We start from the raw sequence: 19327 nt of genomic DNA on the forward strand, positions 1-19327 counted from the left end.
GTTTAGAGATCTTTTATTCTAGCAATCTTGTTTTATTATGGTAAACTAAATATATTTAATAAAATCTGCCATTTAACATTTCTTGTGTGTATACTTTTCAGTGACATTGATTACATTCACTGTTAGGTAACCATCACTATTCTTTCTAAAACTTTTTCATCACCCCAAACAGAAACTCTCTACCCATTAAGCAATAACGCTGTCATTCTTCCCTCCCCCAAACCCCAAGTCATTTATGACTATACATTTTGTTGCTTGTGTTTTTTGGTGTCATATCTAAGAATCCATTGCCAGATCCAAGGTCTTGAAGATTTATACCTATGTTTCCTTCTAGGGATTTCATGATTTTAGCGCTTATATTTAGGTCATTGATCCGTTTTGAGTTAATTTCTGTATATTCATTGATTGTTGATTTTGCGAAAATTCATCTAGGATATTTTCATCTGAAGGCTCATAATCTGAGATTTAATTTATGCTCTCATTTCACCATCATCACGAGTGTCTTTCTGCGCTAACCAATGTGGTAGCCATTAACCACATGTGGCTATTATACTTAAATTTAAAATTCAAATTAATTAAAATTAAGTAAAATAAAAATTCAGTTTTTTGGTTACAATGGCCACATCTCAAGTGCTCATTAGTCACATTTGGCTATTGACTGTTGTATTGGTCTGTGCTGATGAAGATTCCCTTCATCAAAAAAAAAAAATTATTGGACTTCATTGGTCAAGAGTGCTACTAGCTCTTTATATTCATAATCTGATTCATTTAATAATTGTGAAGTATCTTTCCATCACTTTTTTCCTCTTTCCATTATAGGCAGAAAGTGAAAACAATCTGAATTCTCAACTGTGTTTATTGAAAGTGAAAAGCAGAGTACAAAGATGGTGTCTGTTATCATTTATACTGTCTTGAAAGATGATGCAATATCCTAGGCAATGCAGTAGAAAACGGAAGGATGATATTTTGCTGTTGATTGCATCATCCTTCTGAGTGATTCCATAATTATTCCATTTTCTCATTTTCTTATTAGTTTTTTTTTTTAGAGCGTAGTTAGGAATAGTTGATCATAAAATAATTACTAAGGTGATGATGAAATGGCAAGATGCAGGAAAAACATAATCACTAGGATCCTGTAGTGTATCTTAGACTTACAAAGCCACTGTACACATATGGTAATTGCAGAATAAAATGAGTTTTTTTTTTTCTTAATAGGAAAATTTTCTTTTGATTCCTTGGAAGGCCTCTAAGAGAAGATAAAAGGCATGAAATATTAATCCTTGCAATAGTTAGAACTACTCAAGAAAGAAACTAAAAAAATAAAACTGGGTTCAATGGACCCTGACTGTATACCCTGATACTTTGAATTCAAATCCATTACCACAAGGTTCTTCTTAAATTTTCCCCAGTCTATATTTGAAACTCCCCTTCTTTCATAGTGAAAACCTTGGTTCTCAACATCTGCATTTATTCATTTGTTCTATCCTACAATATATACAAAATAGCTTCAGAATTACTGCATTAATACCACTGCCAATGGCAAACCTGAAGTAAAGTTCAAAATGTCTTTGCAGTTTCATTGGCTTTTGTGTAATTAATGCTTTTGGGGTGTACAGTTAGGGTACTGATCCCAAAAGTCACTTGAATTACTTTTTTTCTGTGCAGTTATACCTTGGATTTTTATTTATATTGAATCTTAGTATTTGTTTTTTATCTTTTTCACTTAATGCATTTTATGAATACATGAAAACATTTGCATGGTTCAAAATCACAACTAAATCAAAAGTTATCCCTACTGAGGTAATTCTGATTCATTCCCATTCCTGCTCTTACTTACCCCTACAGATAAACTTTTTTTTTTTTTTTTTTTTTTTGAGAGAGAGTTTCACTCTTGTTGCCCAGGCTGGAGTGCAGTGGCGCAATCTCGGCTCACTGCAACCTCCACATCCCAGGTTCAAGCAATTCTCCTGCCTCAGCCTCCCAAGTAACTGGAATTACAGGCGCCCACCACCATGCCCGGCTAATTTAAAAAATATTTTTAGTAGAAATGGAGTTTGACCATGTTCGCCAGGGTGGTTTCAAACTCCTGACCTCCGGTGATCTGCCCGCCTCAGCCTCCCAAAGTGCTAGGATTACAGGTGTGAACCACCACAGCCGGCCTAGATAACCATTTACATTCACTTTTGACCTGTCCTTCCTCTGTTTCTTCTTCAAAAATACATGTGTTCACTTTATCTCCCCTCCATACTGCTTTCTTATACAAAAGGCAGCATATTTTGCCTTTTGTTCATCTCATTAAATGATAAACCTGGGAATTACTCTGGTTCATAGAGATATTCCTCATCTTTTTTTTTTTATTTTTTTGGAGATGGAGTCTCGCTCTGTTGCTCAGGCTGGAGTGCAGCGGTGCATTCTCGGCTCCGCCTCCCGGGTTCATGCTATTCTCCTGCCTCAGCCAAGCTAATTTTTTTTTTTTTTTTTTTTTAATTTTTTAGTAGAGACGGGGTTTCACTGTGTTAGCCAGGATGATCTCGATCTCCTGACCTCGTGATCCGCCTGCCTCGGCCTCCCAAAGTGCTGAGATTACAGGCGTGAGCCACCGTGCCCGGCCTCCTTATCATATTTTGTGGTTGCATAGTGCTTTATGTCTGTGTCATCAGATATTCAGCTGATATCTTATTGATGGGCATTTGGTGTTTTTTAGTCTCTTGATAGTACAGATAATGCCTCAGTAAATCACTTTATGCATATGTTGTTTCTCATTTGTGAAGTAACTTTGGGTAAAGTCCTAGAGTTGGATTACTGAGTCAAAGGGTAAATTTGTTTAGCTTTATCCATATTTATAGCCACCCTCTCAATGAACTATTATGTTTAATTTAATTTATAATGTGAAATAAAAATACATAAGAGAAATAGAAGAATATTATATCTGAAAACTAGGAATTCCTTGAATTGGCTGTTTCCTGTGATCTTCATTGCCATTTTCCCAGTTACCATTTTTTTCTTTTCTTTTTTTTTTCTTTCTTCCTGGGTTCAAGTGATTCTCCTGCCTCAGCCTCCCAAGTAGCTGGGATTAACAGGCACCCACCACCGTGCCCAGCTGATTTTTATATTTTTAGTTGAGACAGGATTTCACCATGTTGACCAGGCAGGTCTCAAACTCCTGACCTCAGGTGATGTGCCCTCCTTGGCCCCCCAAAGTGCTGGGATTACAGGCGTGAGCCACCGTGCCTGGCCCAGTTATCATTTCTTACAAAAGAGGCAGTAATTCCTGGCTGGCCTTGGTAGTTCCACTTTGTTCCTCTTCTATCTATTTCCCAGAGTAGTCTTTTTTTTTTTTTTATTTTTTGAGATGGAGTTTCGCTCTTGTTGCCCAGGCTGGAGTGCAATGGAGTGGTCTTGGCTCATTGCAACCTCCACATCCTGGGTTCAAGCGATTCTCCTGCCTCAGCCTCCCATGTTGCTGGGATTACAGGTGCCCGCCACCACACCCAGCTAATTTTTGTATTTTTAGTAGAGATGAGGTTTCGCCATGTTGGTCAGTCTGGTCTCAAACTCCTGACCTCAGGTGATCCACCTGTCTCGGCCTCCCAAAATTTTACAGGCATGAGCCACGGCGCCTGGCCCAGAGTAGTCTTTTTTTTTTTTTTTTTTAAGAAGGTCCAAATCAATAGGTCTTTTATTGCATCATTTAAATATCACAAGTATGTCTTAGGAGTCATCTGGCATCTTCTTTCTGTAGCTGGATAACTCTTAGATCTGATTCATCAACCTGCTGAACAGTTCCTTTTTCAGAGACATAGATACCATCCAAAAATTTCCTGATATCCTTGTTTTTAACTGTTGTGGCTTGCTGAATCAAAGCTGCTGAATTTGAAACAAGCTCAATGTCATTTCCTTCAAGGATTAATTCGTCTTTCTGGGCTTGAGGTACTGAACAGGCAACACCTGGTCTCATCTGAACCCTGCGGATGTATTTTTCACCCAAGAAATTTCGGATTTCAACAAGAGACCCATTCTCCTGGATAACGACGTTGATGGGGAAGTGAGCATACACAGACCTCATCTTGTAACGGAAGCCCAGTGTAACACCCTTGATCATGTTCTGTACATGACTACAAATAGTCCGAACGGTAGCCAGTTCCTTTCTGTTACCCCACCATTTGTCAACCCGGAGCCTCTTTTTTTTCTTTCCAAGGAGTCTGAGTTCTATGTTGATGTGATTGAAGTCCTTCCGCAGGGTTCCTCTGGGGCCCTTTATGATAACTGTGCGTCCCTTCAGAGTAACGTTGACATTTTCTGGAATGTCGACAGTCTGATTGCTGAGAATGGTCTTCATTCTCACAGTAAACGCAGCAAAAAAAAGTGGCCCAGAGTAGTCTTTTTAAGAATGCAAATTGGATGATGTCATTTTGTCATTTTCCTGCTTATAATTCTTTTGGATTTATCAGCAGGAAAACCGTAAAAGAAATACAATTTATGTTTTGAAATTTGAAAATGGATTCCAAGTTTCTGTTGACATCTGCAACTTTTCTTCTGTTTTCATGAATGTGTTAATCATAAAGTCTATTATATTTTATAAATGCAATATGTCAATCAAATGAAGGTCTGCTTTTATTCCTTCCCCTTGGTTTCTTTATAGCCGCTTCTGTTTTTATAGATTGCCTTGTACCTTGTAATTTTGAACTGGATGCCAGATATTGTAACAAAAAATTCTAGGGATTCTGGAGGGGGTTAAGCTTTCTTTTAGCAGCCAGAGTAATCCTTATGGAGTATGTTGTCTGTTTCATAAATTATGTGATTATGTGTGTGTAGCTCTGTTTCTCTATTCTGTTCCATTGGATTATTTGCCTGTAATTGCACCAGTATCACACTCTTACTATTTTAGCTTTATAATAGGTCTTGATATCTAGTAGTAAAATTCCTCTAGCACTTTGTTCTTCAAGATTGTCTTTACTATTCTGACCCTTTGCTTTTTTGTATATATTTTAGGATCACCTTTCCAATACTCAAAAAATAACATTACTGGGGTTTTGCTTGGAGTGCACTGGATCTAAAGATCGGTTTGAGGAGAATTAAGATGTTTACAATATTAAGTTTTAAAATCTATGAACATGGTATATCAATTTATTTACTTCTATAACTTTTTAGTATTAGCTTTTAAAAGTATATAAATCTTCATGTGTTAGATTTATTTCTAGATACTATTTTTTATTGCCTTTTGTAATTTACTTGCTATTCATTTTTTTTTTTTTTTTTTGCTGGTAACATACTTGATTTTTACATATTGACTTTGTTCTAAAATTTTTTGTTGTTGTTGTTAAAAAATAGAGATGAGTTTGCTGTGTTGGCCAGACTAGTCTCCAACTCCAGGCCTCAAGTGATCCACCCGCCTCTGCTTCCCAAAGTGCTGGGACTACAACAAGTGTGAGCCACCATGCCTGGCCTAAATTTATTTGAATTCTAATTACTTGCCTGTACATTCTGATAGTATCTGTGTAGTTACATACAGGCATGTTGTTTGTAAATACTGACAGTTTTATTCATTCCAGTTCTTAAGTTTTTTTTTATGGTTGTTTTGTTTTGTTTTTTGCCCTATTGTATGGGCTAGAACCTTTAATATAATGTAAAATAAAAGTTAGGACATTGGGCTTTACATACCAGGAGGGCAGTTTTAAGTATTTCACCATACAGATGTTCGTAGTTGGCTTTTTGTAGCTACTCGTTATGAAAATAAGGACATTTTCTCCTGTTGCTAATTTTATCATTAATGGATGCTGAATTTTATCAAATGTATTTTCTATGTTTCTTGAGATAACAATATGGTAAATTACTTTGATTCTTTAAAAATATTCAAATGCCATTGCATTCCTGCAGCAAACCCATTTGTAGAGGATGTGTTTACCTTGTTGTATATTGCTAGATTAAATTTGATAATATTTTATTAAGGTATTTTGTTCTGTTACATGAGGCAAAATTCTGTAATTCTTTCTTTTCTTTTCTTTTTTCTTTTTTTTTGATTAACTCTACCAGGGTCCTGCGGCTCACACCTGTAATCCCAGCACTTTGGGAAGCTGAGGTGGGCGGATCACGTGAGGTCAGGGGTTTGAGATCAGCCTGGCCAACATGGTGAAACCCCATCTCTACAAAAAATACAAAAATAAGCTGGGTGTGGTGGCGGGGGCCTGTAATCCCAGCTACTCGGAAGGTTGAGGCATGAGAGTTGCTTGAACCCGGGAGGTGGAGGTTGCAGTGAGTTGAGATCACGCCACTGCACTCCAGCCTGGGCAAGTGAGACTCCGTCTCAAAAAAAAAAAAAAAACAAAAAACATTAACACTACCTTAAACCTATGATTTTCTTTTCTTGTAATGTCGATGTAAGGATTTGGCTTCAGAATTAGGCTGGTCTCATGAAACAACTCCCATTTTTGTATATCCTATAAAAGAGTTTGTACACTGTTGTTATTGGTTTTTGTGTGTGTGTTTTGTTTTTGTTTTTTTGAAACAGAATCTCGCTCTCATCCAGGCTGGAGTGCAGTGGCCAATCCTGGCTGATTGCAGCCTGGAACTCCCAGGCTCAGATGATCCTCTCGCCTCAGTCTCCCCGAGTAGCTGGGGCTATAGGAATGCGCCACCATGCCTGGCTAATTTTTCTGTATTTTTTGTAGAGACAGAGTCTCACTATGTTGCCCAGGCTGGTCTTGAACTTCTGGGATCAAGCTATCCATCTGCCTTGGCTTCCCAAAATGATGGACTACAGGCTAGTCAGCCACTGTGCCTGGCTCGTACTGTTTCTAACTTAAATGTTTGGAAGAGTTCATCAACAAAGCCGTCTGGGCCCAATATTTTTCTTGGACATTTTGTATGGAGATTTTAAGATACGACCTCAATTTCTTTGAAAGTTCAAAGACTATCCAGATTTTCTGTTTCTAGTTATATCATTTTAGAAAATGTGATTTTCAAGGAATTGTCCTTTCTAAGTTTTCAAGCTTGTTGTCCCTCCGAGTTACCATAATATCCTTTTATCTTTTTATTATCAGTAGATTTGGTGGTGATGTCCTCTTTTTAATTACTGTAATTTTTAATTTGTGGGTTTTTTCCTCCCTTGATTTCTCTTCTTAAGGGTTTATCAATTTTATATTTTATATTTTTGCCTTGGATTTTTTTCCTCTTTTCTAAGTCTGCTTTCTACTTTATTGATTTCTTCTCTTTTTTTTCCTGTTTAAGATTTTCCTTTGCCTGTAATTTTTCTAGCCCTTAGAGATGATGGTTGAGCTTACTAATATTAACCTTTCCTTATTATAAGATATGCATTTTGAGCTTTAAATTTTTCTCTTAATCATTGCCTTAGGTACTGCACACATTTTGTATGTCATTTTCCTTATCAGTCATTTAAAAATAGTTTCTAATTTCTATTGTGATTTGCTCATTGACCCATAAATTGGAAATACATTCCTTTTCAAACATTATTTTCTACTTATTTTTCTGTTTCTCTAGTGTGGTCAGAGTACACATTCTGCGTAATTGAAATTTAAGTCTTGCCTTTTGACCTAATGTTTTTTTTTTTCTTGGTAAATTTTTCATAATTTACTTGGAAAAAAATGTTAATCCTGCAGTTTTTGGGTTCAGTATGTGTCAGTTCAGGCTGCTTGAATATGTTGTTCCAGTATTTTATGTCCTTGTTAATTTTTTTGTCTGCTAATTCTATCATTTATTGAGATATGTATTAAAATAGTCACTAGGATTATAGATTTATTTTTCTCTCTTTTTTTAACCTTTGCTTTATATATTTTACAGCTATGTTATTCATTCAATGCAAATTTAAAATTGTAATAACTTCCTGGTCAGTTGACCTTTTCACCATTCTGAGATATTTTTATCTCTAGTAATGCTACTTGCCTTCAAGTCTCCTTTGTTGGATATTAGTATTAGTATGGTCACACCAGCTAAATTTGTTTGTTTTGTCTATCTTTAAAAAAAAAATCTTTTTAACTTCAGTCTTTTGGGTTCGAAGTGTGTCTTATAAACAGCATATTGTTGTGGTTTTAATATTCAGTCTAGATATCTTTTCCTTTTATTTAGAGTATTTTAAGCCATTATATGTAGTAGGATTCCTGATATATTTAATTTTATCACCTTTCTATTAGACGTACATTGTATTTATTTTTTATTCAAAAAATTGTAGTAAATATAACAAAATTTACCATTTTAATAATTTTATTTTAAGAGTCTGTGTCTTGCTTTGTCACCCAGGCTGGAGTGCAGTGGTATGGTCATAGCTCACTGCAACCTTGAACTCCTGAGCTCAAGTGATCCTGCCTGAGTCTCCTGAGTAGCTGGGACTACAGGTACATGCCATTGGGCCTAGCTAATTAAAAAAAAAATGTTTTTTTTTTGTAGAGACAGGGACTCACTATGTTGCCCAGGGTGGTCTCGAACTCCTGGCCTCAAGCGGTCGTCCTGCCTTGGCCTCTCAAAGTGCTGGGAAATAGGCATGAGCTACCATGACCAGCCCATTTTAATCATTTTTAAGTATACAGTTCAGTGGCATTGGGTATATTCACGTTGTTGATCAACCGTAATTACCATCCATCTCCAGGCCTTTTTTTTTTTTTTTTTAAATCTTGCAAAACTGAAACTCTGTTCATTAAACAATAACTCTCTATTCTTCCCCTTCCTGATCAGGCTACCAGCATTCTATTATACTTTTTGTCTCTATGAATTTGATTACTCTTAAGTACCTTTAAGTGGAATCATACAGTATTTGTCCTTTTGTGATTGGGTTATTTCACTTACCATAATGTCTCAAGGTTCGTCCACGTTGTGGCACATACCAGAATTTCTTCCTTTTTAAGGCTGAATAATATTCCATTGTATTATAGAATGTATTATGCAGTGTATTATACATTTTCGTTTATTTTAGCATCCATGGATACTTGGGTTGCCTCTACCTTATGGTGATTTTGAGTAATGCTGCTGTGAACATGGGTGTTTGGTTTAAGTATCTGCTTTTGATTCTTTTTTTTTTGTTTTTTTTTTTTTGTTTGTTTTGAGATGGAGTTTCACTCTTGTTGCCCAGGCTGGAGTGCAATGGCACAATCTCGGCTCACTGCAACCTCTATCTCCTGGGTTCAAGTGATTCTCCTGCCTCAGCCTCTCAAGTAGCTGAGATTACAGGCATGCACCACCACCCCTGGCTAATTTTTTGTGTTTAGTAGAGATGGGGTTTCACCATGTTGGTCAGGCTGGTCTCGAACTCCTGACCTCGGGTGATCCACGCACCTCGGCCTCCCAAAGTGCTGGGATTACAGGCGTGTGCCACTGCGCTCGGCTGCTTTCGATTCTTCTGGGTATGCTCAGAGGTGGAATTTCTGGATCATATGGTAATTCTGTGTTTAATTTTTAAGGAACTGCCACACTGCTTTCTCCGGTGACTGTACCATTTTACATTCCCGGACAAATTCACAAGGGTTCCAGTCCACATACTGGGCAACTTTTGGCATTTGCATTGGCTGTTTTTGTTTTCTGTAAGGACCATCCTCATTACTGGAGTGTCAAATGGTACCCCATTATAGTTCTAATTGACGTACTTTTATGTTCTTTTTTCTCTGCTTTTTTTTTTCCTTCCTTTGGATCAAACATTTTGTATTGTTATTTCCTCCTATTAACTTGTTTGTGATACATTATTTTTTACTACTTTTATACTGTACTTATGGTTTAGTACTAAATATAATATGTATTTATAGTATCTTTTTTTTTTTTTTTTTTACAATTCCTTTTCACTAAGTAAGTCTCTGGTGTCTCTAGAGATCATAGCATTCATTCATTTATCCAGCCCACCTCTTGCATGATTGCTCCCATGCATTTTAATTCTACGTATTTTAAACACCACAACACTGTATTTAATTGTTCTGTGTGGTCAATATTGATTTATCTTTACCCATCTTTTTTTTTTTTTTATCCTGTACCTTTACTCTTTAATTCTTTCTGCATTTATATTACTCTGAAGAGTCCTTTTTGTTGTTGTTGTTGCTGTCTTTTTTTTAACCGATCACACTTATTTAATAACAATATCTAGTTTAATAATTTTTTTGATAAGACATTTTATTAACAACATGTCTAGTTTAATAAACCGTATTTCTTTTAATGAAAGTCTGCTGGTGCAGAATTCTGTTTCTGTTGAAAATGTTATTTTTTCCTTCATGTTGGAGGATCTGTTTGCTGTGTATGTCACTATAGATTTTCAGTTATTTTTTCCAGCATTTCAAGATACTCTGTTATCTTTCACTTTCTGTCATTGATGTTGAAGTTAGCTCTAGCTCTAAGTCTTGTCACTCCTTTGAAGGCTGTGAATCTCCCCTGTGCCTCCTCCGCCTACCCCCAGCTGCACATAAAGTTTTCCCTTTTTCTTTGGTTTTCATCACTGTAACTATGTTGTGCCTTGAAATTTTCTTTGTGCTTCTCTTACTTGGGATTCTTGGAGTTTCTTCAGTCTATTGGCTGATACTTTGATATCAGTTTTAGAAAATCCAGAATTCAAGATCTTTTCAATATTGCTTCTGCTGCATTCTCTCTTCCCTTTCTGGATCTTGCACTTACACTGTGTTTCACATGTCTCTTATTGGTCTTTTCTGTATTTTCCATGTTTTATTTTTGAATCTCTGGGCTTTAATTTGGTGTTTTCTTTTGACCTGTCAAGTTCAAAAATCCTGATTTCTGCTGTTTAATCTTCTTTTAATGCCATTTATTTTAATTTTTGGTTCTTCAGTTGTACAATTTTCATTTGTTTCTTCCTGTAGATTTCAGTTCTCTAGTGAAAATTGCTATTTTTAAAATATATTCCTTTTATCTTTTCCTCTATTTCCTTGAACATATTAATCATTATGTTTGTTAACACCAGTATCTAGATTGCATGTGTGTTTGGTTCTGTTTTATATATTTTTTCTTTTGACTTTTGGTCATAAGATCCTGTTTCTTGGCATCCTAGTTATTTTTGACTAAATCCTGGGATTGTGTCTTTAAAGATTGTAGATATTCGTGAAGGTGATAACTTCCTCTGGAAAAGGCTCGTCCTTTCTTCTACTGAAGCAGATGCAGTGGGAGCTGGTCACCTTACTCCAGGCAGGTACTGGGTGGAGTGAAGGCCAGGTTGTTGTTTTAGTAAGCCATCTGCTGCTTCTGGTTTCTTCAGGCTTTCATCTGGAAGCTTGATTTTGCTCACTACACCATATTTCCTTGGAGGCTTCTGAACTAATTTTTGTTTGATCCTGAGCTCTGCTTTTCAGAGTTTTAGTTTATCTTTTTGGCCTTCGCAGCTCAGAATTTGACAGATACCATGGGAGGGAAAGCAGTTGTATGCTTAAGACCTCTCTTGCGCTCTCATTTTACTACCATATAGCCTTGTCAGACTGCGCAAGTTCTGCTTGTTTCTTTCTGCTAGCCATGGCTGTCTCCTCAGGGCCCAACATAATTCTCAGCCTCTTGCCTGTGCCTCCTGTTGTCTGAGAAAAAAGTGGCTTCAGATGATCAGCTCACTTCTCCACAGTTCTCCCCTCTCTGAATCCTTGGTCCCTCTTGTCCTCACTGCTTTGGCAGCTCTTGGGTGCCTTTAAAGAGATAATTTTTGTATTTATCTGTCTGTCTCTTCTACTTTCTGAGAGTTACAAGCTTTTTTTGTCCTACTTGGAGGTATTACAGAAGTCTAGACTGAGTTTTGAATTTACATAGCTACTTGCAGTGATTTAGTGTGATTTGAGATTTTTATTACAGTCTCACTGACAGTGGTGGTTTCTTTTGTTTTTGTTTTTTGTTTTTTGTTTTTTTTTTTTGAGACGGAGTTTTGCTCTCGTTGCCCAGGCTGGAGTGCAATGGCGTGACCTTGGCTCACTGCAACCTCTGCTTTCCAGGTTTGATTTTCCTGCCTCAGCCTCCTGAGTAGCTGGGATTACAGGCGCCTGCCACAATGCCTGGCCAATTTTTTGTATTTTTCGTAGAGATAGGGCTTCACCATCTTGGCCAGGCTGATCTCAAACTCCTGATCTTAGGTGATCCACCTGTCTCGGCCTCCCAAAGTGCTGGGATTACAGGTGTGAGCCACCACGCCCAGCCAGTGGTGTTTAAAATAAAAATGTACTTCTTTAATTAATGCTAAATAAGATTGCTTTAATTTGACTTTTTTGTTACCTGGGAGTATATTTTCCTGTTTTTTTTTTTTTTTTTCCTTCTATTTGTATTTACTCTTCAGTGGACTGTTTGTTTCCTTTGAGCCTTTCACAGGCACATTCTCCTCCTAACCTGTGTGGCAAGTTTGCTACTCTAAAGTTTTCTTAGTTGCAAATCATACAGATGCTTAGGAAATTATGAAATAATTTACTGTAAGAAGTCAGGAGGGAGTCAAGGGTAGGAGTTTTTTGGGTCTCTGTGTTTTGTTTTCTTGTACATTTATGTTGTTTCCTGTACCAGCTGCTTTAGATGGCTGGTTAGCTTGTGCAGATCCTATAGTGGTCTTTCTTTTAGGACCAGAATCTGTAATCACCTCAGGCTCTGATGTCCAAAGTAAATGAGGTTGGTCCAGTTAGCAGCAGGTATCTATCCTCTCCCTTTATTGTGGCTACAGATGGAGAAATGGGATTCTTTACCCATTCTTTATGGGAGAAGGGCAGTGTTTCTATGAGGAAGGCATGTGAATGGAGAAGAAATGATTGATAATATCTGATAAAACAGTGGGCATGCAAGGTGGAATTCAGGCAGTATTTCAGATTCAGAAATGTAGGTCACAATTTCTTATCTGCAGTTCGGAAGCCTGAAAAGCACTGAAAACACAGTTATTCTTAAGTTTATGGCATATTCATTTTTGACAAAACTGGAACTTATATGGGTGAGGCATTTATTACATTTTGAATATTCATATGTTTCATTGCAAACGTTATGTTTACTACACGGCCCTACCTCATGGAGCTTTCAGCCAGAACAGTTAGAGTTCCTGGATCTCTAGTTCAAGTCACCCCCAAAACCCTCCAAACATGTAAACGTCTTCATTCTTAGAAGTATTACTGAATGTATGTGTCACCACTCTTAAAATATTTCCAATAGGAGAAAACCGTAATAGAATACTTAAGATAGTGAGTAATGATTACTGAAAGAAAAAAAGAGCCCAGTTTGTAGGTAAAGCCAACAAGGGAGGGAGATGTATAGTGCCAGAGCACGTTAGACATAGTCCGATATTTGTGTAAAACGAGACTAGATTGGCATACAGGAAAAAATGCTTAGAAGCCTGTGTAGGAGGAATCTGGCTAAAACATAAAGGTAAAGATTAAGGAGACTTTTGATTCCATCTTAGCTAACATTTTAAATAAGAACATGTAAGTGTTTTCAGAAGTGGCTCCATAAAATTGGACTTAGCTTTCATTAGCAGTTTTGCTTTGCAGCATATTTGGAACATAATTTGTTTAAAATTGAAATGGTTTTCTTTACTTTTATGGTGGTTTATTTATTTATTTATTTATTTTTGGGGACAGGGTCTCCGTCTGTCTCCCAGGCTGGAGTGCAGTGGTGTGATCTCGGCTCACTGCAACCTCCACCTCCTTGGTTCAAGCAATTCAAGCTACCTGAGTAGCTGGAATTACAGGCATGCACCACCACACCTGGCTAATTTTTGTATTTTTGGTAGAGACGGGGTTTCACCATGTTGGCTAGGCTGGTCTGAACTCCTGGCATCATGTGATCTACTGGCCTGCGCCTCAAAGTGCTAAGATTACAGGCGTGAGCCACTCTGCTCAGGCTATGGTGGTTTTTATACAGCAACACTCAATTTATTACAGTTTATCCCAGTGCTTATTGCATTTTTTTCTGTTAGGAACCTGTAGTCAATTCCTCCCTTCTTTGCAAGGGGGTTTACTTAAAAGATTTGTAATTTTTGTAAATTTTGTTGAAAGTACACTATTTGTATACTTTGGTAATGATATTTATACATCTACTTGACAAATCTATCTTTTAAGAAATTATTTTCAGCTTTTAAGTAACTGTCACATAACATGTATGTCCAGTATCCATTGGCTTCAGCTCCCACTGATACTATTTTCTTTTTGACTCAGCAGCTTTAAAACCAAAATAGTAAGATCTGTCTTGAAGCCACAGTCTAGCAGGAGAAGCAAACTATATAAATTTAGACAGCTCTGATTAGCACAGTTCCCAAACTGTTATATTATGCATTAACCCATACAGGAAGAATTTAAAATTGCAGTATGGTGAGACAAGTTTTAGAAGTGAAGCATTTTTGAGAAAAGTATCAAAGATGAAGAAGTACTCTTGACCTTTTAGGCTTTCTGTTCCAGTCTAGTTTTAGTGTGGCATTGTATTTAACTTGCCTTAGAAACTCATAGGTTTATGCCCTCTTGTGGTCTGTCACCAATATAAATAGCACAAATAAAAATTTTAAGTACTGGAGATCTTACTGCATGTTACTGCTCTCCTTTATAAAATAATTTTTAAAAAGCAGCTTCTGAGGAACAACAGCTAAGAAATTATTATTCCTGTCTTCCATATAATGTGTGGAGCTTAAAAGTTACCAAATGTTATTTTAACCCTTGGTAACAAAATGTATGTGTATGTTAGGTGGACACTAACGAACAGAAAAATATTTTTGGATGGGCTGTCCATCATTGTCCTTCTAGGTGTCTAACCCTATTAATTTATAAGTGTCTTAAAAATATGATGAGGTGTGATAGTAATTGTAGGGCTAGCATGTTACCCTTCTACCTTCACCTAAACATACACAGATATACTAGTAAATGATGCTTGGGAAATGTGTTTATACTTGTTTCATCTGAAAGGGTCAGGAGCTGTAGGAGGCATTGGAAGAAATAAGGATTATAATGTTAGTGAATTGGTGAACTTAAGCTTACAGAATTTGCTTTTACTGACATGATTGGCAAGGTCTTATTCGTGAGTGTGGGACTGAGGAACTAACTAGTGGAGGAGAAACAGCAATAGCAGTCAGTGTTTTAAGACTGCAGCTGTAACTGGTGTTTTTCTGCTGTTATCCAGTAAGCCGCATGATGGTTGGAAGCAGGCCAGTATAGGGACTGTGCACTTTAGGATTAGATAGAATCCCTGTTAGAAAGACTTGGTTTTAAAACTGGTCTCATCTCTTATCAGTTCCTGGACAGTTGTGTAATATTAAGTAAGTTACTTCATCTCTGAATACAGGTTTCCTCTCCAAATAAAGATTTAAACCACCTCCATTGAACTCTTTGCAGTTCGTTTTGTCACATGCAGTGTTGGCATATACTCCTGTTGTTATTGCTCATAGGTTAAAGACAGTTTTGTGTTGCAAAGAATGGATACCATATGACTTTGTAGCCACTGGGTTGTTGGTAAAGACTCCTAAATAGTGGCAAATCAGCTCATAGTTCTTTTTCTTTACTGTGGACTTACTGCTGTACTTCTATGTAGGTACATACTTTATTATAAATTCTTGAGCGTAAACGAGGTCATTATATTAAAGAATTTACTAGTTCAGTTATTTTAAAGTTGAAGCCTAGTAACTATTTTTAAGAAAAATGAAAATAATACAATAAGTTTTTTTTCTTTAGGGGCACTATTTGCATGTTTTGGCAGGTTTAAAAAATAAAAACTAGTTTTGTTCTTCCATTGTGGTCTTACTTTTGTGGAGGACAACAAAGTAATGAAATGTTTTTGTTTCTTTTGCTGTGTTTTTCAAGTGTTGCTTGTAGAACAAGGCTCGCTGCCTTATGGTTACTTTTAAAATTTAATACTTAAAGTAATTAATCTGAGTCCCCTTTCAGGAGAAATAAGATTATTTAGAATAATTTAACTTAAGGGAAAAATATTTGTTTTTATAACACCTTCTAAAATTTCTAAGTTGTAGAAATTTACTAATGTTTTCCATTTTTTTTTATTTTTGAGATGGAGTCTCCTTCTGTTGCCCAGGCTGGAGTGCAGTGGCGCGATCTCGGCTCACTGCAAGCTCTGCCTCCCAGGTTCATGCCATTCTCCTACCTCAGCCTCCCGAGTAGCCAGGACTACAGGCGCCTGCCACCATGCCCGGCCATTTTTTTGTATTTTTAGTAGAGATGGGGTTTCACTGTGTTAGCCAGGATGGTCTCGATCTCCTGACCTCGTGATCCGCCCACCTCAGCCTCCCAAAGTGCTGGGATTACAGGCGTGAGCCACCGCGTCTGACCAAAATTTACTAATTTTTTCTTTTGAATAACTTGCTGTGAAATAGAAGACAACTAAAAAAAAAAAAAAACCCTCTAAATATAATAGAACTGCTTGGGCTTAAATCTTTTCTGCAAGTAGGTGGACCATAAATCATATAAACAAAGATAACCTAGACATGCCATCAGAAGGCTAGTCTATATATTTTTATATCTACCTCTTTCATCTTTCCCCTTATTTCTGATTTCCCAAATGTCACTTCTTTAGTTTACATTTGGATAGTGCTTATTTGAAGTCTCTGGTATTCTACACACTATATGTAACTAATAAAGACTTTAAAATATAAGGCAGCATTTTGGTAGTGAAAATTTCTCTTGTACATTGTGAAATGGATTTTGTTGTTGGTCTATCTTCCTAGGGAGACTGTTTAAGGGAAGTAAAAGGAACAGGGCAAGAATGGCCAGAACAAAGTGGAGGGTAGACTATGGGGAGTGATGGCAAGAACACATGCTGTTCTACCAGTGACTTGTTTCTTAAACATAAAAAGCATATGTGCCAAATTTGCATATTTACTAATTAAAAAGGCTTCCTGGAAACATTAGGTAGACTATCTTCTATAACCTTTAACACCGTCACGAATGGATATAGCTTAGAAGATTTCCTCGAAAGTCCTTTAAATAATGTAAATGATTATGAATGTGTAACTAGTTAATATGCAGCTACGAAAGGATTATCATGTAGAGGTTAATGAACATTCTGCTCTTATGGTTTGCAGGGCTTTGCTTTCTGTGCTTTTGGCTCTCTTCATGCTTGGAAACACATGCATTGGGATTGGAAAACATCCTGACTGTTCTTGGGTCTCATCTTTTAATGGGGTTGTTAAATAGGAACTTTATGAAAAGGATTTCATGAGCATTTTTTTCCTTTTTCAATTTACATTTAATTCTATTTGTCTATTTTGTAATTACTGCCAAATCAGAAACAGTGAAATGGATTGATGTAGTTTTAGCTTGGCTCTTCCAGATGTAAAGTCAGTACTCTATTATATATTGCCACTGTTATTAAGTGTTGCTATGTGATTGATACTTACTGAGAGATCTTCATTCTAAAATGGACTTTTTATGCTGAGTTAATGTGTAGTATGGTTGGGTTTCTGATTATAGCATGTATTTTGGTACAGAATTTCTGTCTTAGTATTTAAAATGTCCCAAAAGAGGACATTTATTTCAGGAATTAAATGTTATAATAGAGGAATTTAGTGACAGGTCTAAAAAAAAATCTTGTGTAATTTTTTTTTTTTTTTTTTTTTTTTTTTGCTGGGACGGGATGGTGAAACATTGAGCATATACAAGAGACAATATTGGTATTTAGAGCAGTGAACTAGAGCAGCGTTTTGCAAACCAGATAATGCTGCTGTCTTTTTCTCATGGCCTAGTCTTAAGCATTTTGGCTTTCATCCCCTAGTTTCTCTGTCTCTAAAATGGTATATGGTATTCTAGACTGCTGTTTAAAATTTTTATTAATAGGTAATTTAAAAGTAGATAATTAGCAATCCTTGAAAACAGTGTTAATTCTTAAATTGTCATTCAAAAATAGTGTTATTTTTTTAAATTGCATTTTTCTTTATTGTCTAGTCTTCTTATTTTCTGAGCATTTTGAGAATCTACTGACATATCTCCAAGGAAAACAAATAACTTTTGTACTTAAATTCATTGTTTTAGTATTATAAACATAGTTTAAACTGGCTGTGAAGTGCTTACAGTCTTTATCATAATTCACTGGGGAACAAATGAGCTGTTCAGAGCATCTCCTTATCCCAAGTATTTCTTCTTGAAAATGTAGTAGAAAAATATCACTGAATTCATTTTTTAATGCGTCAGAATAAAAATTACAGGTGAAAATGTTTGGAGATATACTGACAAAATAAAATATTGTCACTACCGTCATTTTTTTTTAACTGACGAAACGTGGATGTTACATTGGTTTCTTGTTATTTATAACATTTATGTATTCTACAAAATATGTAATATTGAAAACAGGTCTGTAGATTGTACAAAATACTAGTTATCTTATATCATATGTCACCTAATAGTTATGAAGCGGGTTTTGTACCAAAGTATGAATCAGAAAGCTGTAATTTGTTCTGCAGTTATCAGCCTGCATTAGAGGGTTATGATAAAGTGTGCTGCTTAAAAACTAACATTCACATCTCTGTTCATTTGACAAATAAAAATGTATACTGAGATGCTATTAAATCTGTAAAGCCAATGTTCTAGTTTTCAGATACACTGATTTTTGTAGCTCTGTGCATAGCTCTGTTTTTTCATGAGTAGTTATCTGTTTTCATGACAGGTGGTCACTAACTGCCAAGAGAGAATCCAGCATTGGTGAGTGAAAGATGGTTTTATTACACTTCTGAAATACTGATGGGGTAACCTACTTGTGTTCAAATAATGTGTTTACTGTTTGCGTGTGTGTGTATGTATGACTAGTAATTGAATTCTTCTAGTAGTCTCCATTTTGAATGCCTTTAATACTAATTTATATTGTCTTTGACTCTTTTCTGAATTATACATTTCTGATTTCCTGACGTTGTGTTACCACTTGTATTTATTCTAAGTGCCTTCTTTTCTTTTCTAAGAATAATATTAATATCATTATGAATTGGAGACTGAGACATTTTTGAATGTGACATAGCTCTATTTTGGGGATATTTCTTACATTTTAGTAGAAAAATAATGGGAATCAGTTACTTTAAAATAATGATGGAAATAGGGCACAGAAATGTTTCCCCAAAGTTTGAAAAAAAAATCTAATTTTCTACTTTTCAGAGCTTGTTTTATTGACTGTACTTTTTTTTTTTTTGAGAGAGAAAGCATATCTATTTTAATGTGCTAATCTATAGTTAATAGGACCATGTTTGGTAAATAACACACTTTCCTTTGGCTTCTGAGGAGAATGCTCGATTTAATGGTGAATAAAATCTTATATTATGAGTTGTCATGAAGTATAGCTGTTGATCTTACAGATATCAAATTACAATATATCCATGCTGTGCTTACGAAGGTTTTACTGAGAGAACAACAGGAGCTGTCTTGATTATTGTCTGCAGGGTTATTGCAAAAATCATGGTAACTGCCCCTTT

At 36.1% G+C, this 19327-nt stretch overlaps 2 protein-coding genes across 13 annotated transcripts in view; one reads left to right on the forward strand and one right to left on the reverse strand.

Moving 5' to 3' along the window:
• URI1 (URI1 prefoldin like chaperone) overlaps positions 1-19327 on the forward strand; it is a 93034-nt gene that overhangs the window by 29057 nt on the left and 44650 nt on the right. For 7 of the 12 annotated variants that reach the window (XM_016935597.4, XM_016935593.4, XM_063800646.1 and 4 more), the window contains exon 2: positions 18535-18569. The exons of 4 other annotated variants lie outside the window; for them this stretch is intronic. In XM_016935597.4, the coding sequence (XP_016791086.1) occupies positions 18535-18569 (35 nt within the window). Of the gene's footprint in view, positions 1-18515; positions 18570-19327 lie in introns of all 12 variants that reach the window. One more of the 12 variants, XM_063800644.1, reaches the window with a different exon arrangement.
• On the reverse strand, positions 1858-4343 carry LOC456388 (large ribosomal subunit protein uL6-like). The gene has a single exon (XM_054673559.2). It carries the CDS (start codon positions 4337-4339, stop codon positions 3719-3721), a length of 621 nt encoding a protein of 206 aa, XP_054529534.1. The 5' UTR covers positions 4340-4343; the 3' UTR covers positions 1858-3718.

Source organism: Pan troglodytes, chromosome 20 (genome assembly GCF_028858775.2).
Source record: "Pan troglodytes isolate AG18354 chromosome 20, NHGRI_mPanTro3-v2.0_pri, whole genome shotgun sequence".
Classification (NCBI taxonomy): Eukaryota; Metazoa; Chordata; class Mammalia; order Primates; family Hominidae; genus Pan; species Pan troglodytes.